The 24203-nt window shown below is 33.3% G+C and overlaps 1 protein-coding gene across 1 annotated transcript in view; it reads left to right on the top strand.

Moving 5' to 3' along the window:
• Window positions 1-24203, top strand: part of LOC105348685 (uncharacterized) — an 89373-nt gene that overhangs the window by 4127 nt on the left and 61043 nt on the right. The window contains exon 4 of the mRNA XM_066075871.1: window positions 23069-23231. Within this exon, the coding sequence (XP_065931943.1) occupies window positions 23069-23231 (163 nt within the window). The remainder of the gene's footprint in view (window positions 1-23068; window positions 23232-24203) is intronic.

Genomic DNA, 24203 nt, shown 5'->3' with positions numbered 1-24203 from the left:
TTTTAATTTTCTTTGTGAATATTTCATTACTGTCATTTATCAGTTTGTATAATTTAAAAATTATATGATTATCAAGTGGTTTAACATGCGAGTAACGTTACCTACATGTATTATTGCTGAAAAATACGGAAGTTTTCTCTATTACTCTCTTCATGTAAGCTGTTATGTAAACATTTCGATGCAGATATCTGCACTGTTTATTTATTTAATTTGAGTAAATTTTTTTTTTTTAAATTCTCATCAGTTTTGACTAACTTCTGACTAAAAGTAAATCCCTGTTCATTAATTTACAGGAAGTCGCCAGGAGTACCCATTATTGCTACTCATATCTTTACGTCATTTTTCAGTAACTAATCGGTGAAAAGGTCAAAATTTTAAAAGAATCTATCAATATAAGATAAAATGTAAGAATATAACATTATATAGATAGTGTCTGTTTGGGAGGGTAACTGTTGAAATTGACACCCCGAGACTACCATTGTCAACCGACGCGAAGCAGAGGTTGACAATGGTTTTCGAGGGGTGTCAATTTCAACAGTTACCCTCCCAAACAGACACTATTTATTTTATTATACTGGATGTCTTAATTAAAAAAAAAATTACTGCTTTTATATAGAAATGAAGTGAATTCTACTGGAACCATACGCGCATAATTTACGTGCATGTAGCAATTCGTTGTGTTACCTGTTGCCAAGTGTTTTGCTAACGCTGAGGGTAATAGAACGGATTACCAACTGCGTCTAAACCAATCAGATTTCAGTATTTAACATGAAAGTATAATAATTAAAATTGTATCATTAACGCAATTCAATCATATTATAAGCAATATTTTTCCCTGTGGCCACATGTACACAAACAGAGAAACATGTGCTTCGCATGTCTCGAAACAAATGATTAACAAAATAAAGAAATGCATTGTTAATTTATTAAACAAAAATTTGAAATAAGTTTTAGTATGTCCAGTTAAAGAAATAATGTATGTGAAAGTTAAAAGCAACGCATCTAAGTTACACAGCAGGTGCGCGGGGATAAGTCTTTGATCCGCCTGAGGTTGCAGACAAAATGGCGTCTTACAATCAAGCAGACGCTCGGTTTTCTTCCTTAAATATTTTGTAGTAGAAATGGTATCTTGCTTATTCTTCTTAAATATAATAACACGGAGGTAAATATTCATTGAATTTGGACCTAAACACAAAAAATGCCCTGTTATCAAAGTGGATTACAAGTCAATCATTTAGTGGCATATGATACAAATGATATACGTTTTCCAAGGCTTTACCTTTGTTTAGGTGAGTTCCGAGATGTTTGAAGTAAATTTTCTTTGTTCCCAACTCTTGTAGCATCTGAAAGATTGCGTTATTTATTTATTTTGGTCTGTAGCTAAAAACAAGGAATATATAGCGGAAATCTGGTTGATTTTATAATAATCGACAATAATGGGTACTCGCACGTTATGTAAATATGTTTCCTGGTCTGTGGTTTTTGTTCCAGTGCGGCAAATTATAAAATATCCTGTTCATTTGTGTGTTTAAACCTTTTACACATTTTTCTGCAAATTTCTACTAATTTGAAAATGACTGGGGCTCTCTCCTCCATACCATAAACTAATACTCTTAGTTCCACTATCGAACACCTAAGCAGTCAACCCTTGTGCGTTTACCAATGTTTTGAACATGTCTTGATAAATTTTGCTGGCTAAGCAAGAGAGACTAATTAATTAGTTTAATTAGTTTTCTCATTCCCTCCTCAAATTATCAATTTCTTTTCAACATTGTAGTCTTGTGCCTTGGGTAGGGCCTATATGAATTAGTTCCCCGTATCTTATGGTGCCCTTGCCTTCGATGATGTGTTATTTTGGAGTCTGAGAACATTTATCATGTGTCATGTTTCAAAACAAAAATTGAACTTATATAATGCTAAACAAATTTTTGTATAGTACATCTTGGGGCAGAAATCAGTACATACACATACAAGCGATCATCAGAGATAACTGTGTTTAGGGAAGTCATCCGTATTTATATTCCACCAACATCTTTCTATAGAATTGGATTCTGTAATATCACATTGTTTGCCAAAAGATGTTCTCCTGTTCTGTATGTTAGTACATGTATATGGCATTTGAGGTTAAAAACTTTTAGTCCTTGATTTAGTCCGGACTAAGTTCACACCTGAACGTAGGCCTTTTTTGCAAGTCTTCAGAACATTTTACAGTTGTAGATTATGCGTGCTACATTTAGAAGCGGCACGTCTTTTAACCCCAAGGAACCACAAGGAAACCCCAAGGAACCCCAAGGAAACCCAAGGAACCCCAATGCTGTAATTCTGACCATAGTTTGAAGGAAACTTAAGAAATATTGGAATAAAGTCGGGGCAATTATTATAGCAAATTTTATATGGATTAGAAATATTTAATGACTTCAATTCAAGTACATGTATAGAAATAAAAACTTAAGATGCTTTGTAAAATTATCGACAGCTCGCTAAATTAACAAAAATATGTCGGATTAAAGTCAAACAGTTCTTTTAATCTTTCTTAATGATTACAATTATCTAAAATTAAATACTAATAATAAACTAATCAAAATAAAAATTACCCCCGCTTCCCGTTTGTCACCGAGTACACGTTTCACAAAACGTATCAAAAACAGGGGAACGGATGAAAGTTCTGATTTTAAATAGATTGAAATACATTTGTAAAATATCATATAAATAAACAAAAAAATTTATTATCATATGTCATAATTACCACCTTGCTAAAGTAGATCAGGCAAAAACTAAAGGAAATTCTATCGAGAAAAATCAAAGCTTCAGGCCACGCCTACCTCATTAATAAAGTGCGCAAACCGTTCACAAAGTGTGCAGCTATTTTTAGCAAAGCGTACCGTGCAAGAAGCGAACCACTCCGTTCACAAAGCGTACCGTACTATTCACAAAGCATACCGTACTGTTCACAAAACGAACCGTACCATTTACAAAGCGAACCGTACCGTTCAAAAAGTGTAACGAACCGAACCGTGCAACTGGTGTAGTAGCACGTTTCAGGGTCTGTAAGTCACATACCTCTTAATAGTTAAAAGTATTTCGCTGAAGATGTCTCACTTGTGTGGATGCACATCTTGCCTGGCCGTGTTAATCGGTCACGAAAAATTATCAAATTAAGAGCACTTTTTAAAGCCAGGAAAGTACTAACATCAAATAAACTGATCAATGCATTATTTAGTACTTCAGCTTAAATTTTTATTTTGAATGTCCTGTTCATCTTCAGAATACATGTAGTCTGTAATATATGTAACCATCATTTTGAAAATAAGGTATATGAACCACATTGCTTTCTTCTGAGAATTGTGATACCTGATATGAATATCCCATGAAAATACACAAGGTTAGTTTACCTTATTTAAGGTTCACAACTACCTTGGAGAATTATGCAGTTACCAAAAAAAAATGAAAATGAAAATCTTAATATTATAGTCCTCTTTCATGATTGTTTCAAGGATTTTTGAGTTGTTGTAGGAATCATTTAATCTCGAACAGATAATTCTTAACCAGTGAATTTTTATTAATTTAATTGAGGTCCTTCATTTAAATTTTAAAAAAAAAATGCATGTGTGCTTACTGTATGTTTGCTGATGAAAATGACTTGACTATCTGTGAGTGTGTAATTTTGATACACAAGTGGCAGGGCTTACAGGCAGTAAGGAACATGCAGGTTTGCTAATCTTACTTCAGTGCATTAAGTGGAACTTAAAAGCTGACCAAGAGCAAACCCAAAGCAAATTGATATGATGCATCTTTGGGGTAAGGGGAGCATAAATTGCAAATTTCATGACTCTTGCCCCATAGGAACTCTAGGGGCAAGGCAAAAATCTTCTCTACTCCAACACATCAGTAAAAAATTATGTAGACCAGGAAGCCCTCTCTTCATTGTCTCTGTACACTATATCTTCCTATCTTGGTAACCGCTATGTCCCATGGCCTGTTTCTGGACTTTGTTGGGACTGACTTGATAGTTTCCCTCGCAGGTCTGTAGAGCTGTAGTTTGTTGTCATCAAAACTCATCCAGATACGCGGGTCGTCTTTACTCTGAAATGACAGACAAGACACATTGTGTAACTCATTTGTGTCTCCATATTCTGTGTCTAACTATGAAGATGCGTTGTTCATCAATTAGCAGTCTGTTGGAAAGATCCTGTAGTTACATTTAAATGATGACAGCGAACCAGTCTGTTCAAAAAGCTCCTCTGTGTTGATCTCATGATGATGGGTAAATCTTGATAGAGAAATGTTGAGCATAGGAGGAAAATTTTTGAATTCTGAATTTTTGGATTTGTATGTAGAGATCAGTCTTACATCACTGGAGTTTTCTTCATATTATCATCAATGCTCTTGTGATTCCTGAAATGGCCTTGTTGATTCTCCTTCCCAGTCTATTTAAGACATGCACCCAAAATTTTGGCATCCATCTCATAAACACAAATGTTGGATAGTTTTCTCTGCTTTTATCAATACTAATTTTCAATTTCTGCATTTTTTAAAATAATGTGACATATACTTAATATTATATGATATACTTAATATTATGTGTTATAGAAAAATGTCAGATTGATGCCTTTGTGGCCGTTCTAGATCTGGCCTTTGATTTATATTTAGCACAGGATCCCTTCTTTTTCTGCTTTATAAACAGCCCACTTTGTAATTTTTTTTAGCTTACCTGAGATGAAAGCTCAAGTGAGCTATTTGTCAGGTGTTGTATATGACTCCATAAAGCTGATTTCATTTTGGCTATTGTTGCTCAGGTGAGCAATGTAGCTCATGTGCCTCTTGTTTTTTTTTTTATACAAGTTACTGTAGTTGGGGTAGGTATGTGTGTCTTCAGAACTCTGTAACTAGAATTTCCTCAGCTCCCACTCAGCACAAATACCTTTAACGAGGCCGAGTACAGTTCGAGTGCGCATGACTTTGCGCATCAATTTTACAAATATATCGGTGGGCGTGACTTTATCCGAAACTGTCCCTTGCTACCATAAGATTTTGAGCAGATGCCTATTGCCATATCTATATCTAAGTTATTACTTGTCCTGTCTTCACCTTAATTTCATGGCTGCTGCATCTTATGACTGGTAGATTCTTCGTCTTCATCAAATGATCTTTTTTGTTGTATATGGGTATAGTTGCCATGATTTGTACATGATTGTTCATAAAAAATATACAATTAACTTTAAGCATTTCTGTAAACTGTTTTCGTTATTTTATCCGTCCATAATTTTTTTATGTGCTTCTTGACAGTTCCTTAGTTTTTCATATTATATGTTTAATAACTGAACATCCTGGAAAGGCAAATATTATCTTTACACAAAATAATAAATAAGTAAATGAATAAACAAATTAATAAAATACATATAGAGTAATTGATTTTAATATGCTTATTAATTTGATGATGTCTGTCCACCAATTATTAAGCAGACTAGGGTTGAGGGCAACATTGATTATGCAACTTTCGACAAAGTTATTAATGGCTCTTGGACATAGACAAATTCCAGTTATTTGCAGTTTACGTTCATTTTCTTTGTGGATGTTTCCAAGGGAGGGGGGCATAAGTGTTTCACATCTTTGATTTAAATAAAAATGGATTTTGTACAAGTCTTCAGTTGATACGATGTTTTGTTACATTTTCATACAAACATGAAAAATTCTCCAGTTTATCCTCTAACCTGCACAAAAAGAAACTTCTGTCCAAATTCTTGGAGAGTAGAGCAACTTGTAGACTTCTCCACCCAGCAAGTTGATTCTTGGCTACCCGTACTTCTGTTTGATGACTTTATTTCCATAACTTTGAAACATAATACGTGGGTTCTTTCACTTTCAAGAACTTCTGACACCGCTTGCCCCACAGTATGTGTGGGACAACACTGCTTCAAGGTCTTAAACGACAGTTTAATGTCAATTTTGCAAATGACAGATATATGTGAAAGTATGCCATTTAAATGATAAAACACAGACTTCCGTTAGACAACATGGCACGTGTGTGATAAAGAAGTCCGTATTCCAAACCGGATCAATTTTATAACTGAAAGTGTAAAAGTTAAGGTATTTTTCATGAATGAAACCAATTTATGTGGTTTATATTAATATTTTTCACAAGTCATTTTATTTTATTTTTTGTATTTCTTTTAATTTATGTTGGTGAGTAAAAAAAAGTTTCGAAAAGTGCATTTTATTTTTTTTCTAAAAGTCAAAAAAATTCGGTCTGCGGATCCGTTATCCAGCTAATAAAAAAACGTTCGCCTAATTCTTAAGACTTTGGCCCCAGGACAATTCTTCAGCCTCACAAGAAGGTTAAGGGTTTGATGTAGGTTTATATCCCATACATAAACAATTGTTAAGGATCTTTTAGAGAACTGCAACATTCAACATGTGGTATTACTATAAAATCATCAGATTAGAAAAGGGACTCATGATTATAAACATAAGAATATCCAGGGGGAAAAATGGATTTTATTAATACAGGATCAACATGTATTATTATACATTGTCCAGATAGTTTGTTATACCCCCGCTCCGAAGGAGAGGGGGTATACTGTTTTACCCTTGTGTGTCTGTCTGTCCGTCCGTAACAAAAATTTCTGATGCATTTATCTCAGCAACTGTTTATCGCAGATGCTTGAAATTTTTACACAGTGTTTGTTAAGGCATGCCATATCGTGGGATATATTTTTGTACCAATCGGACGTCAACTTCCTGTTAAATGACGACTTTGCTGATTTTTTAACCAACATTTTCAAACAAATTTTCGTCAAAGATTTCTCAGCAACTATTTACCGCAGATGCTTGAAATTTTTACACAATATTTGTACAGGCATGCCATATCGTGGGATATATTTTTGTACCAATCAGACGTTAACTTCCTGTTAAATGACGACTTTGTTTATTTTTAGCCATAATTTTCAAACAAATTTTCGTCAAAGATTTCTCAGCAACTGTTTATCGCAGATGCTTGAAATTTTTACACAGTATTTGTATAGGCATGCCATATTGTGGGATATATTTTTGTACCAATCAGACTTCAACTTCCTGTAAAATGACAACTTTATTTGTAGCAAAAACTTTCATCAAAGATTTCTCAGCAACTATTTACCGCAAATGCTTGAAATTTTAACACAATATTTGTATAGGCAAGCCATATCGTGGGATATATTTTTGTACCAATCAGACGTTAACTTCCTGTTAAATGACGACTTTGTTTATTTTTAGCCATAATTTTCAAACAAATTTTCGTCAAAGATTTCTCAGCAACTGTTTATCGCAGATGCTTGAAATTTTTACACAGTATTTGTATAGGCATGCCATATCGTGGGATATATTTTTGTACCAATCAGACTTCAACTTCCTGAAAATTGACAACTTTATTTGTAGCAAAAATTTTCAAACAAATTTTTGCAAAGAATTCTCAGCAACTGTTTATCGCAGATGCTTGAAATTTTTACACAGTACATGTATTTGTATAGGCATGATATATCGTGGGATTTTTTTTGTACCAATCGGACGTCAACTTCCTGTTTAATGAGTACTTATTTATTTTAAGCCAAAATTTTCAAACAAATTTTCGTCAAAGATTTCTCAGCAGCTTTTTATTGCAGATGCTAGAAATTTTTACACAGTGTTTGTTAAGGCATGCCATATCGTGGGATATATTTTTGTACCAATCGAATGTCAATTTCCTGTTAAATGAGTACTTTGTTTATTTTAGCCAAAATTTTCAAACAAATTTTCCTCAAAGATTTCTCAGCAGCTATTTATCGAAGATGCTTGAAATTTTAACACACTATTTGTTTAGGCATGCCATATTGTGGGATATATTTCTGTACCAATGGGATGCCAGCTTTCTGTTAAATGTCGACTTATTTTGCATATTCACATCAGAGCGGGGGTATCACTAGTGAGCATTGGCTCACAGATATCTTGTATTATTATAGCTGCAATAATGTAGCCTTCTCCCGAATTTTTTTTTGGGGGGGGGGGGGGGGGGGGGGGAGAGGGCTATAATTCCATCGGATCTCCGTAACGGTGCAAGTGCGGGAGTGATTCACTCCCGCAACGATTTCGTCTCAAATCATATAAAAATGACAATAACATTTGCATTTCTTACCTGAATTTAAACATTGTATATGTCTATGGCATAAATTAATCCAAAAATATCAAGTATAGTCCATATATCAGTTATTTTTCGTGTATCATCTGTATGTCAACAACACAAGTTGAATTTGTCCGCCATGTTAACTGACCTTGACCAGTTTTATTTTTGGACAGCCAATAAGAATTCAGGAGCGGATCTTGAACTGAATATAGAAATTCCCCCATTTTAAACATAATTAACGCGGTAAATATGAAATTTCCATTATATACCATTTCCTTTAATGACGTTTTAGTGATAGAACGAGGTGAGATGGATTATCTACACTGACATTCACGTTATCAAGCCCATCAAAACTCCAAGCGTAAATCCCATAAAATCATGCGAGAACTGTCATGGCTGCTGATAAAGACTGGTAATCATGCTGATGTGTTTTATCTGGTTTTGATTTACAGTTAAATATCGATATCTAGAAGTTCGGGGGACCATGGAAAAACTTCGAGATATCCGGGTGTTCGAGATATCCGAAGTCGAAATTCTTCGACTCCATTCGCGTTTTTGTTTTTGTCCTGACATGTTAACACAGGAAGTCCTTATATGCACTATAATTTGAGAACCGGTATGAACGGAAAAAAAGACGGAATATTGAAACGATGTTTTATTTATAGACATTTATAGACATTGCACATATACACTTAAATAAGAATTTATATGAAACATTACAATTATTTTAAATAACAGTTAATCAAACATACAAGCATAATGTACATGTATACAACATGTATACAACTTTTCAGAGTATAAATAAATCACGTTGTTGAGACATGTTGTTGAATGATGTACAGAATTCTGTACCATCTTTTATAGCCAAAGACAAAGTGTGTGTTATTAAATATATTTTTGGTATATTATTCATTAAGTAGAAGTTCACTTTGATCATGCATCGATATCGATTATACGATGATTTACGCTGCGCTATTTGGTAATTGAGTGACCGTGAACTTGTTTGCTTTATAAGTAGCGTGCATCATTATTCATATTATCGGTAATGTTAGGGGTGCTTACTTTTGGGAGCTGTGAACCTGTTTGTTTTATCAATCACCGGAGTATATACCCAAGCTGTTATAACAATTACCGTGTCATCGATAGCTGCACTGGCTAAGCGTGGAGTTAATAGACTATCAGTCTTGAGAAAAGGTGTGAATTGCCGCGGGCGAGAATAACGAGGACACGACATGCGGGGTGCACTTAGCAGACCGGAAAATTGACTTCACTTCGAGATAACCCAGGTAAAATTTGTTATTGGGACCGTAAACATACTTCGACATAAGCGGGGTATTCGAGATAACCGTATTCGAGATATCAGTAGTTTTTTAAATCATATATATAGGGAAAACGGCCGGGACCGGCGGCCGACTTCGACATAACCGGGGTATTCGAGATATCCCATGTTCGAGATACCGATATTTACCTGTATATACGGTTAGTTTGTTCAACCTGAATTAAAAAATCATTTTATCTAAAGAAAGTCAAATATAAAATCAATCTTTTCAGACCGAGTTCAGTTGCATTCAAAAAACTAATTTTGCACCATTACGGAGATCCTGTGGAATTGTAGCCCTCTCCAGTAAACATCAGATATAAAAAATCGGAGAGGGCTCCATTATTGCAGCTAATATTATTACTCCATTAAGCTGAATTTATCATAGTTACCTATTGTTCCTCAGGTGAGTGATGTGGCCCATCGGCCTCTTGTTTCTGTTTGTGGAAAAATTTCAACAAATGATGAAAGCCATGAGTAGTTCCTGGCTTCCCCTCAAGTTTATAAGCAGTGACTGGTTACAGTCAATTATTAGTATTTTTTAGGAGGCATTTATTAATAAAATATTTCACGGTTTATTTCCAATGTTGCAAATGGCCTTGTTCAAGACCACGCGTAAATAAGGGGAAACATTTTGGTTAGGATAATTGTTTTAATGCACTATTTTTCTCTTAAATGCAACTATGGCATGTGGCAAAGGTACTTCCCGATTAGTGCTTTGGTTAAAGCATCCACTGTTTGTGTTGATTTAAGATTATAAAAATCTTGATCTTCTGGGCTAGGGTGGGAACACATTTGTTGGAGGGGGATCCAATTTTTACATAGGGAAATAAAAATAAATTATTCTCAATATTAAAGTGTTATAATACATGGTATGTCTAGTACTTATATGCATGTATCTTGACATATTGAATTTGTTGACTCTCAGTTGCTTACATGTAGACTGTGGCCCTTGGATTATTTGAATAATTTTTCAGCCACACAACTCACTGGGGATCAGAATTTGATGTAGGTTTATAGATATATTAACAATTGTTTAAGATCTTCTCGAGAACTGCAATACTCGATGTGATATGACTGTGCACAGGGACCAAGCCCGTTTTAACATTAATTTCAATGTAACCATAAATAGAGAAAGGGGTAGAACTCTGACCCAGATAAAAAACTACCAGCTCACTTCAAAAGCGTAATAAATCAATTAATTTTTGAAAAGTCGAGTAAGATTTTAAAAGAGTAGTGCGAATGTTTCTTGACTTGTTGCAATACTTCTGTTGTCATAGGCAAAATCCCATTGTGAGCCCTGGACCGGTAAATGTCCGAGTAAAAATAAACTGGCGACTTCGAGAGAATAATGACGTATATCTCCGCTATTTTAAGACCCATCAACTTGAAATTCGGCATGAGTGTATCGCAGACATTACTTTTATGAAAAATATATGCATATAATATATGCTTGGCCCCTGTGTGACTGTAAAGTCACCCTGTTACAAAAGGGGCTCAAAGTTTGAAATGAGAATATCAGGAGAAAAATTACTTTTTTTTTTTGCTTGAACTTTTCTGTTTCATTGTCCAGATATTTTGTATATGAACCCATAAATCTGTTTTCATTATGGCTATTGTTGCTCAGGTGAGCAATATGGCCCATAGGCCTGTTCTTTGGGTGTTACTTCTTTTTTTGCTGTTTGCTTGTTTCACAGGACTTGCTGCACTGCAATGAAGAATAGAGCCATATCTATTTTTTTTTTTAGTAAAATGGCAGCAATGCAATGCAAAAACTGGCTCTCATTTGGTTTTAAGTGTCTGAAAAGCTTTAAAAAATAAATATTAATGATATAGATTTATATTTAAAAATCAAAATTGATGTGTGATGGCTGATATTGATAGTGAATTGATATAATTTTTGCTTCCTTGGTAAGTGTAGCCTTTGCCGATGCTGGTGACTTCATCATTCTCTTAATTAATAAATTTTAATAATAAAAATTAAATAATACTTGATAATAATATTATAATGCATGTATTAAATGATAAAATAGATAATAATATAAATAATCTCTTTTCATACATGAAAAAAAGCAAATAAGGCCAGCTTTTTTTTTATTTTTAGGTTTACGAACATCAAAATGATAAAGTTCCGTAGGAGGAGGAAATAAAAAATAAAATAAAAATTCACGTTTGACCAACAGTTTTTTTTAGGTTTCGAACCAAAAAAACAAAAAAACTGTAAAGGAGGGAAAATTGGGGTGGGGGGGGGGGGGGGGTGACATCATCTTTATTCTAATATTGAAATACCACTTCATGATAGTGGTGTGTAACTGCGTTAAGTGGAGCATGAAGTGTAGCATGTGAAAAGTATGAATAATCTGTGAAACAGTACAATAGAATATTAGACAAGCAACTTTGATATTAAATGTAGCAATGTTCATTTGCCATTTTATAGGGATCCGGTCATTTATTATTTAAAAATCCTTAGTTACAGTTGTATCATATAAACTTTTTAGCTAGTTACAAATAGTTTTCCACTTTATTTGTGAAGGGTAATCTTCTCTAAAACAAATGGAACAAATTTTCATATAAAATAGTTGACATAAGGAATGCTATATTTAAACGTATAATCAGAGGTGCTAAGCATGGACATCATCATTAGACAATATTGCTTTAGAATTTGTTAACTTTCTTTAAACAAATGGTATTAGAACTTTATTTTATTCTGCGTTTTGGGTGCTCGAGTGACCGGTTTTTTTTCCACTTGCAACACATCGACATGCATTAATTACATATCGGTCTGACAAGATAATATGATCTTATAAAGTTGTTGATCTAGGCATTTTCTACCCCCACAAACAAATTTTAGAATAACCACGCCAAAATAAACGTAAACATCACTTAGAGTGAAGATTTTCTCGCGCCATCTTAGACAGGAAGTCGTTGCCTTACAATATGAAATCTCGATCCCAAACCCAAAAAAATCTCGATCCGGTCAAAAAATTTGCTGTCAGGGAAAAAAAGACCTCTTTTTTATTAATTTTATTTTTTCTCTAAAAACTCAGAAAACCAAGCGGCGGGTTTGTAAACCTAAATATAAAAAAATGCTGGCCGAAATAGATAAATAAAATGAATGAAAGTGAATGGAGAGTTCATTGAAGTACTCATAAATAAAAAAAATTGGTAAAAAGATGAATAGATAAATTTAAGATAAAAAAAAAATATTAGAATCCATCCCTAACTTAATAAGAACAATGAATACCAAATCTTTCTCAAGAAAAGTGTGTGTAGCATGTTCTGCCTTTGTGATGAAAGAAAAACAAAATTTTCAGTCTTCAAATCTTCTGTTTCAGACTTCGAAAGTTTTAGTATTTCCTCTTAGAATCTGACCTATTCCTTTGGGGTCAGAGGGTGGGCATGTTTAGGTTATTTCTACTCTGGACTCTGTCATATATTCAGATACATAACGTGCAAAACTAATGTACCGAACAAACAACAAATTGTGAAATTTGAAGGACCAATTGCAAACAGCTGTGCACATTAAATTAAACTATGGTCAGAAATACTTTCTTCATGTTCCTACCAACCTAAGAAGTAACTTTTTGGCTTCCCTCTTCATCTGAGCTTACTAGTTGACTTGATCTTGATTTCTTTACTTCTTATTTATTATTATTTTCTCATCACTGAAACACAGACATCCATACAGCAAATGGAATAAGAATAAAAAAGCTATAACACTAAATATATCACTTCAGTTAAACAAATCTACTAAAAAATAGAATTAAATCTTGAAATACAACTTAGTAATAAAATGGAGCTTACCTGTTCTCTTTTTAATAAGTCTTTCCAGAGACTGTCCTCTTTAGGTTGGCTTTCTTCATTGCTACAGTCTCCATGTTTGGCTGCATGATTAGTAAGCTTCAATTTGAGACTTGGGACTCTACCACAAAAAGGGGTAGTGTTAACTCTACTTAGTGCTAGACAGCACATATTAAAAGAACAAACTCTGTGATGATTTAAGATTCCATATAATTTCTAAAAAAAAAAGGCAGATAAAGTGAGAAGGAACAATAAATCAAGCAAAAAATGTGGTCTTGCATGTTGTGGAAGAAATTTATACTATTATTTTTAATTGAAATCAGCAGATATAGCGGCATAAAGGGTGCATCCATTGCTCTAACAGTTGAATATATTCTTTGTCTATTTTTGTGATGATGCGCTGTTCTCTATTAGTGGTCTGTACTGGAAAGATCCAGTAGCTACATTCAAATGCCAACAGTGAATTAAACTGTTCAAAAAGTTGCTCTTTGTTAATCTGATGATGGGTGAATCTTGTTGAGCATGGGAGGAACATTTTTGAATTCTGAATTTTTAAGAACAGTCTTAGATCACTGGAGTTATCAATTTTCTTCATATCATCAATGTTCTTTGTGCTTCCTGAAATGGCCATGCTGATTCTCTTTCTCTGCCTATTTAAAGTACCAAATGTTTGGCATCCATCTCATTAAGACTAAACTCCAGCTCCACAAATGGTGGATAACTCTCTATGCAAGATTTCTCTGCTTTTATAAATATTTATTTTTAATTTAAGCTATTTTAATATTAATAATGTGATAAATGATTACCATTATCTGATATACTGTAAATTCCTAATTGAACGCGAGGAATTAATATCCGCATAAAATCTCGAGAAGCCCGTCTCACGAATTCTAAAATCTCGCTTTTAATTTTAGGAGACATGTGAACTACATGAAACTATGATGAAATTTCGCCATTCGTGATTTTATGTTCTCGCGATTTGATGGCAAATCGTTGAATCGTGGAATTAAGTACTCGGGTAAAATAAGGAATCTACAGTACTTATTATAATATTATATGATATAGAAAAATTGCTGATTCACGCCTTAATGGCTGTTCTAGATCTTGCTTTTGATTTATATTTAGCAAGTGATTATGTAGTATATGCACCTTCTGATCCTTAAACACCCTCATTAGTATTGTTATTACAATTGTGAAAACATGTTGCTGTTGTCTTGCTGAATACGCTTTGGTATGTATTTTTGTTTGCCGGGGTGTCATTTCTTTGGCTGAGGTCTTAATTCATTGGGAAGAAGCGTGCGTTGTTGACATTGTTTACTGGAAATTTCAGCCCTCGGAAGGCAAATTTTGCAATAGCAAGGAGTCGTAGCTTTAATTTAATAACGATCTTTCGAGGATTACGGCCGGCCCCCATGTCAAAGTGGAAGGCAGTTTTTAAGCAGTTCCTTAGCAGTACCAGTTTTGTTATCTTAGCAGTTTTTAGCAGTTCCTTAGCCTTCCATACTTTCCTTATAGCAGTTGGATTCCCCTATATGTCTCATAATGAATATAAGCAGTTCCAGGCAGTAATTTTAAGCCTTCCAGTTATCTAGCAGTAATTTAAATGAGTTGATGTAAACTGGTAAAAACTGTTTGAAACTGCCAGAAACTGCTTGCTCATTTCCTAATATGGTTTTCATAAATGAATATGCATGAAGTATAATCATGATGAAAACTGCTAGGAACTGCTGATATCATCTATGGGTTATAATATGAATAAGTTTTAACATTTTCAAGAATCAATTATTACATAAAGACATACATGTACAATATTGTACCATTTAAGCCAACCTGTATCTACACTGCATGTGGATACTGCATTTAGCTAGCTTTTAGCATAGTAAATATAAATATATATTATTGTAAGACTTCAAATTACAATCATGACCTTATAAGCTTCTCCCCAATTAAGTTGTTCTTGAGAAGTTGTTATTTAAATGTGTCCATATTAGATACTCTCAGACCTTTGATTGACCATTGTAGTCTCATGTAGCCTTCCCTAAGAGGTCAATTCCAATGCATATACACTCAGCTGTATCTGATCTTATATACCGGTAAATTAAGTGATCTAACCAGACCGTTATTAAAAACTGTTCAATGAAAACTTATTTGAAATATTTTATTTACCTTAAGTTAAGAGAAATATATGTAATATCCTTAGAACATATTAAAATCCATAAATTTATTTGAGTTTGCCCATACACAACATTTTCTGTGGTGAATATCACATGCCCCTCATGGCACTGATACATTCAAAATTTTCAACCAAACTTCCTGTTATCTCTGATCTTGATTCTGAGTGGTCAGCTTTATCTGGCAGCAGCCAGTGACCCAGATTTGTAACTGGTTGGAAAGGATGCAAGTCCCCTGTGAGGTGTGTATTAACCTATAACTGCTTATACAGCAAAGACTGCTAAGAAAATTGCTTAGAATAACTGCTTAGAATAACTGCTTCTGCTTTTACCTAGACAGTTTTGACCTGCCACTAAAACCCTTACTGCTTGGAACTGCTTGAAAACTGCCAAATAATTTAAAAACTGCTTAAGAACTGTCTAACTACTGCTAAAATAGGCAGTTCATTTTGCCATGGGGGATTATTATAATTTGACAGAAAAATACAGATTTAAGCGCGAAAATACGAACACATGCACAGATGGTTAGTCGATGCCTGCATGAGGCATCAAAAAGTGACTAACCCCCTCAGATACCCTCAAATACAATAGCATAATAGCAGAAACACATCAATAGCAAATTACCAAAGAAATAACAACTAAGACTGAAAAAGAATGATAAAAATATGAAATTAAAGCTTGAACTAATGAAAAAACCCCTAAATTTACCATTATGTAATTCAATTATTTTATGAAAGTATATTTTTTACCCAATCACATAGTTACTCAGACAGCATATACTACAGTAAAAACAAAGTTAGTGATATGAGGCAGGTACTGTGCCTGATTTCAGAATTTCCTTGAATTCCAGGATTTATAACTATTACAAGATCAAATAATTCCTTGTTTTTCTATAACACCTATCAGTATTTTTTGCTGTTCTTGACAAAAAAGGAGATATAACTCCCTTTCCTGGCCAGGTTACAGACATTTCACATGGGAGTCCTTCTTTGAGACTGTTGAGGTCCCCAGCATATTCCACAATATTTACATTCATTGTATATTTCCCCTTATGTTTGCATTGGAAATCTGTGACATTCAATTTTCTATGAATACAGTATGCTTATTCATGCGCCATGAGCACAAATATAAACGCCTTCACGTGTTTTAAGTATATCTATTTTTGTAAAAATAAATGAAACTTTCAATCTTACATAACAAATTTGATATGCTTTATTAAATTATATCTACTCCTTAAATTAATAAAAAAGATTTTTCTCTGCAAAGTTTTGAGCACTATAATTTTAGTCATGGTTCATACCCCTGACTGAAAGTGTATATTTTGGCTTTACAGCGACAATACACATATATTTCATACAAATAGACATCTGTATGAATATAGATATAAGCATAAAAAGTTTATTTTTAGATGTCGTTGGTCCTGTAACACACCAAGCAGTGCAGACAAATTATCATACAGCGCTAATGCTTAAATAAACTCTCCTTTCTGATAAGCTTTTTCAGCAAACAATCCCTTTCCTAAAAAAACTCTCAATGATTTTACTTTTCCTGCTTTTTAAGCAACCTCACTTTATGGTTTTTAGCCTACCTGAGATGAAAACTCAAGTGAGCTATTCTGATCACTTTTTGTCCGGAGTTGTTATTTATGAAAGCTGATCTTATTTTGGCTATAGTTTTTCAGGTGAGCAAGGCCTCTTTATTTTTTATAAGTCACTGCAGTTGGGTTATATGTGTCTTCAGAACTCTGTAACTAGAATTTCCTCAGCTCCCCTTTAGCACATTGAACACCTTTAACAAGGCAGAGTACAGTTTTAGTGTGCATGACTTTATGCATCAATTGTACAAAAATATTGATGGGCACTTAATCAGAACTGTCCCTTGCTACCTATTGTTTTTTAGCAGATGCCTATTGAAGTTATTACTGCCAGTTTAATCTTCACCTTTCATGGCTGCTACATCTTATCATTGGTAGTTTCTTCGTCTTCATGAAACGAGTGGTCTGTTCTCTCTGCTGAATGTGGGTGTAGTTGCCATAGTTTGGACATTATTGTTCGATCATTATACAACTTTAAGCGTTTCTGGAAACTGTTTTCTTTACTTTTTCTGTGCTTCTTGACAGTTCCTTAGTTTTTCATATTTTATGTTAAATAACTGAACATCCTGAAAAGGCAAATATTATTTTTACACGAAAAAATGAATACTAGTAAATAAATAAACAAATAAATAAAATACGAGTACATTAACTCATTTTAAAGTGCTTATTAATTTGATTGGTGTCTGTCTACCAGTTATTAAGCAGACTAGCTAGGGTTGGGGGCAACATTGATTATGCAACGGATGGCAATAATTTTGTCCCAAGGGGGCCTAATTACATAATTTTTGTTGCCCCAAAACATAACCAACAGTTCTTTGTCAGCAGATGGAAAACTGCATGGTCTATTATGATCTTGTTGGCATTATATTCTGTTGGTTTGCAGGTTTTTTTGTTTACTGACTTCTCATTGGCATTTTTTCTGATGATAGCAAAATGCATATATGAAGTAATTTTAATCTTACAATGTCTTCTTTATTTCAAATATTGTATATTGGTCCTCTGGTGTTAGATGTGTCGCTATGTTTTTTAGAGTCCTATTGTATAGGCTGATCAATAGTAAGTGATGTCCAATATCTCAGCCATTTTGATTTGTTTAGACATATAATATATTTATTCAAAAACAGCCTTGAGGGTAGCCCAGCATGGTAGAGTGTTAGGGATATGGCCTATGCATCATAAGGAGGCATTTTGGGGCAGACCTTGGGTAATTGTAATGTGACTGTATATAATGGTGATGCATTGTAATCATTGAATTTTTTTTAAGTAATGGGATGTAATTTGTAACAAGTAACTGTAATGTAATGCATTACTACCTTAAAAATGCCAGTATTTTATTACCATTACTTTCAATTACAATTGAATTTTGCCTATTTTCTAATTTTATGAAATTATGTGAAACTGCTTTTTAATTAGCCCCTCTTTGTGGTTTTTAGCTTATCTGAGCTGAAAGCTCATGTCAACTATTCTGATCACTTTTTGTCCACTGTCGTCATAAAACTGATCTCATTTTGGTTATTGTTTCTCATGTGAGCAATTTGGCTCAAAGGGGCCTCTTGGTTTTTTTTATACAAGTCACTGCAGTAGTTGGGGTACATGTCCCTTGCAAACTATTGTTTTTGAGCAGATGCCTTTGAAGTTATTACTGCTGTTCCAATCTTCACCTAAATTTCATAGCTGCTGCATCTTTCTTTGTCTTCATGAAACGATTGGTCTGATCTCTTTGTTGAATATGCGTGTAGTTCCCATGGTTTGGACATTTTTGTTCATTATACAACAAGCGTTTCTGGAAACTGTTTTTTTTCTTTATCAGACCATTTTTTATATGCTTCTTGACAGTTCCTGAGTTTTTCATATTTCATGTTTAATAACTGAACATTATAAGGCAAATATTATCTTTACACAAAAAAGCAAGTATATAGACAAATAAAAAAAAATTAGTTATTTATTTTAATATGCTTATTAATTTGATGGTGTCTGAGCAGACTAGCTATAGGGTTGGGGGCAACATCGATTATGTTAATGGAGGGCAATAATTTTGTCCCAAGGGGGCCTAATTACGTAATCTTTGTTGCCCCAAAACATAACCAATAGTTCTTTGTTAGCAGATGGAAAAAATGCATAGTCTATTATGATCTGTTGATGTGCAGGGTTTTTTTTTGTTACCCAGACTTCTCATTGGTATTTGTTCTGATGTTAGTAATATACATATATGAAGTAATTTTAATAAAGTTTAAATAATAGGCTTTTTTTCAAATATTGCATATTGGTCCTCTGGTGTTAAGTTTACAATATTCTTGAGAGTTCTCATGAATGGGATGATTGATGATAAGTGATGTCCAATATCTCAAACATTTTGATTTGATTAGACCAATTCAAAAACAGTTTCTTAGTAGCCCAGAGAAGATTGTTAAGGATATGGCCTTCATCAATGCATCAAAAGGAGGCAGACCTGGGGTAATTGTAATGTGTAATGGTGATGCATTGTGATAATTACATTTTTCAAAATAACTTGGTGTAACGTGTACTGCACAAGTAATTGTAATGCATTACCACCTTAAAAATGCCCGTATTTTAAGACCATTACATTTAATTACAATTGAATTTTGCCTATTTCCTAATTTTATGAAATTACATGAAACTATTTTCAATGAATAATACATTGAAATTAAGATTATTAAATACTGGGGGCAATTTATTTGAAATATGTACTTCATTGATTACAATTGCAGTTAAAATAATACTTTGCAATTTCCATTAAATTACTTGTGGGCTATTATAAGCGGCAGAAAAACGAACTCAAAATTATCAAATATGTGTCCATGACAACTCCCTCTTTAAATTTTTATTCAGTACTAACACCACCTTTCAATTGAATAGCGTAAAGTTTACACAAATTCACACCACTTGTTTTTAAAAACAGATAACAGTCTTCTATAGAAGGTATTTATATTGCCACCAACTAGGCAAATACAATGATACCTAGACTTTGCACAATTCATACTTCAGTGCATTATGGAGGCTGTGTGGTCAACAAATTACCCATCAGATTGACCTTAAATTTTAAGATATGCTTTGTTTAGGATTATTTAGTAATTCAAATAAAAAGAATTCTTTTTTAAAGCTCTATATATACATGTATAATGGTATGTTATACATAATTAGTGTAACTTAAAGGTGAAGGAAACTAAAAATATGTTGTACAAAAAATCAACTATCATTATCAATTTTGTTCAGTTGGATACTTGAGTAACAGACAGGCATGAACCAGCATTTTATTCAGAGCTTTCTGTACATTGTATATTTTTAAACCAAACCAAAGTAAATGGGGTGACGTCAAAATAATTAATGTTTTTGGTTTTTATTATTAATATAAACAAAATTTTAAATCAATGTCAGCCTTGAGTAAATACGATTTCTTACATTATGTATTCTATTTTCAAAACAGCATGACTACATGTAATGATTTAATCCACTTTATAATATAAACAAAATATGTTTTTGACTTTCCTTCCCCTTTAATATGACTCCTCTTTTTTTCACTTTTTTAATTGGCATGTTTTACACCAAAGGAGTTTTTTTTTTCAATCTGGTTTGCAAGAGCAATTGTTATGGATTGTGTTCATGAAAATTCGAGCAATTATTTTTCTCTGGACACAAACAATTTTCTAAAAAGGATAAAATCATAATCATGCAGACTTGTGTAACATCATCCGCAGGCTTTGACATTAAGAAATTTTAAAAAATGGAACACTTGCAAGAGACGTCACTAGTGGAGTACTGTTATCAACAAAGAAGCTGTGAAAAAACCCAAACAAATTGAGTTGGAGGGACCCCCGAAACAACTTTAATCCTTGGATTCCAAAAGCAAACATTTTGATCATTTTAGATGCAAAAAGAGGTTGTTGAGTGGCAATTGCTACTCTAATGCAATACAAAATTTGATCAACTGAACTGAGTCCCTTGACTGTGTGCTAAAATGCAAACTGCACACCCAGTTCTACAATAAGGACTGCCATACAAAATATGAACCATCAGCTGTAAAGAATTTCGAGAAAAGCAACATACTTAAGTTAAACATTGGTCTATATACACCTATATTTCAAATCCTATGGACAAAATGAAGTGAAATTGGTGTCCTTCCAATTTTTAGTACTTTTACCAACCTAAGATTTGTCGGATATCTCAGAGCTTTATTTGGTTTCATGGAGTTTGAGACAGTGAAGTTTGGAGTGTAGTAGTGTAAATTATGAGGGAAAGTTAAAGAGCAAACATGTTGCTTTTACATTCAGCGATACCTACCAGTGTCATGTGTCACTATACATTAGGAAGAGGATACTCTCTGGACCACAGGAGCAAAGCTCCACACATTTCCACATATTTGCCTGTTGTTTGAACGTGTAACAGTCTTACCATCGATATGATATTACAACCTGGAACCCATATGCAGTAAAACACACTTATAACAAAAGGGCAATTTGCTTCGTTATAAGTGTAAATCATTATATCCGTCAAGTTAAGAACATGTACTTAAGTCACTTGGAATGAAAATCACTTTGCTGTAAGAGTCTAGTATTTATTATGATAAACATAATTGCTATAAATATGTTATACTGTAATAACAAATATAATGCTTTTTCAACCATGAAACCAAAGATTTTAAAATGTGGAAACTTTATTTTGTTACAGCCTTAAAACCATATATAATATGACAACCCAGTAATTATTTAATATATAACCTTGAAACCATATGATATCATAGTATGAAAACCAAATGACTTCACAGCTGCCTGGAATATATTTGATATTTTATTCTGAAAACCAATGATTTTTCAACATTAAACCATGTGAGTTAACAACCTGAAAACCATGTTATTTTACATAGTTACTAAAATGTAAAACAAAAGAGAGATCTTGAATTTTACAAACCAGAAACCAATTCATTCAACAAACTGGAAACTATATAATTTTTTAGTCTGAAAACCACTCGATGTTTACCGGTTTACAACATTGAAACCATGTTTAACAACCTGGAAATTGAATAATTTTATAACCTGGAAACGATATTATATGACGACATTAAATGATTTTGATTTTACAACCTGGAAACAATTTGATAGTAATTTGCAACATTAAAACCATGTGAAATGACAACTTGGATATCATATATGACAACCTTGAAACCATTTATTAATCTTACAACCTAGAAACAAATGATATGACAACCTGGACATAATTCTGTTTTACCTGGAAGCATATGTTATTGCTACTGAAAACCAATTTAAAGTACAACCTCGAACTTACCACTTCAAAACCAATTGATTTAAAGCAGTGAAACTATATGATTTCATAACAGTTAAACAATGATTTTACAATGTTGATTTACAATTTAGAAGCCATATAGTGTTTTAATCAGGAAACCATATAATTTTACAACCTCGAAACCAATCAATGCTACAACCCCAAAGCCAAATGATTTTACAACCAAGAAACCATTTGATGTTACCGCCTGGAAATCATATGTGACAACCTGTAAACTGTGTGATATGTCAACCTCGAAACCATTTATTATGATAAGTTTGAAACCATTTAATATAACAATCTGAAAACCATACGTCTTGACTATACTTAAAAAAAAACCGATATGACAACCCGAAAACCATATGTATCCTTTATATATTAATTATATGATTTGATTACCTGGAAACCACTGGCATGATTATCTAATACATTTGTCAATCAGTGCATCTGTTGTAATAAGCTGTAACATACATGTAATTTACATTTGTTTAACTGCTTTTATTACATGTACATAAAAACTGTGATTGTATTAATGATGTATTATAATTGTTGCAATGAATGTAAAAATTTGTGATGTTCAAAATAAATAACTTATTTTATCAATACCTCTCAGTGATCTTGGCATCATAAATTGCACTTGCTCGGTTGTCATTTTTCCATGATTTGCTGATGCATATCATGATATTTGTCACAGAGCATTTGCACTTTATAATGCCAAGATCACTGAGAGGTGTTAAATTTTTTTTTTTAAGGAAAGGGATTGTTTGCTGAAAAAGCCTATCGGAGAGGAGAGTTTATAGTGGAATATGCTGGCGACCTCATCAGTCGCAAAGAAGGACTCCGACGAGAAAAGTCTTACCCTGCCAGGAGAGGAAGTTATATCTTTTTTTTTGTCTGGAACAGCAAAAAGTACTGGTAAGTTTTATAGTAAGATTTTCCTGTATATTATAGAAGTTTTATCTGTTAAAAAATTAAGAATTTTGATAGTAATCCATTGATAGATATTAAAAGATAAAATATTTACAAAAAGTTCAATTATAAAAATAATACTAGACTCTTGTTGATATTCACCAAACTTGCATGGTTGATGCATCTAGACCTACTTATGGACTTGAAAGACTTGGATGCTTAATCTGGGCCATAAATTTCAGATGCTGGGGGAGATCATGGTTTTTTTGGAGCAGGTTAAAGTTTTTAAGCAGGTGCCCTTTATACCCATTTCCTAGTTACTTCTGGTCCTAACTTCACCAAACTTGCATGGATGGTGTGTCTTATAATACTAATGCACCTGACAGGCTTGAATGCTGAATCTGAGCCTTAGGTTTCCAATGCTAGAGGAGGTTAAGGTTTTTAGAGCTGGTTAAAGTTTTTGATGAGTGTTACGATACTGATGCACCTGACAGGCTTGAATGCTGAATCTGAGCCATAGGTTTTGGATGCTTGATGACGTTCAGTTTTTTTTTAGAACAGGTCACATGTTTAATAGATACTAGTGCTATTACAATCTTGCATAGTTGATTTAACTATAATATAGGGATGTCAAAGAATACTCGAGTACTCGACTATCGCTCAGTCATACCGATCATTGACTAAAATTTTCTTAGACGATGTCTCGTAAAAAAGTGAATAGAATTGAATTTTTTTTTTTTTTTTTGCTACGAATGTAAAAAAAACCCCAAATCAAAGCAGTTTTCTTTTATGGACATGTTTGATCCATAAGTTGAACTCTTTTCCATCGGTGCCCCTGGTGTATTTTTAAAGTGGCTACCAATTCATCTCTTTTGATTTACATGGGCAGACACGTATTTAAGAACAATTTGTGATTCCACTAATCAGTTATTTTTTGGATTAGATGTTATCATAATCAAAAATTTAATCATCAAGGAT

The sequence above is a fragment of the Magallana gigas genome, chromosome 1, assembly GCF_963853765.1.
Source record: "Magallana gigas chromosome 1, xbMagGiga1.1, whole genome shotgun sequence".
In the NCBI taxonomy this organism is placed as follows: domain Eukaryota; kingdom Metazoa; phylum Mollusca; class Bivalvia; order Ostreida; family Ostreidae; genus Magallana; species Magallana gigas.
Note: the sequence above shows the minus strand (reverse complement) of the source record. Positions and strands in the feature narration are given on the sequence as shown.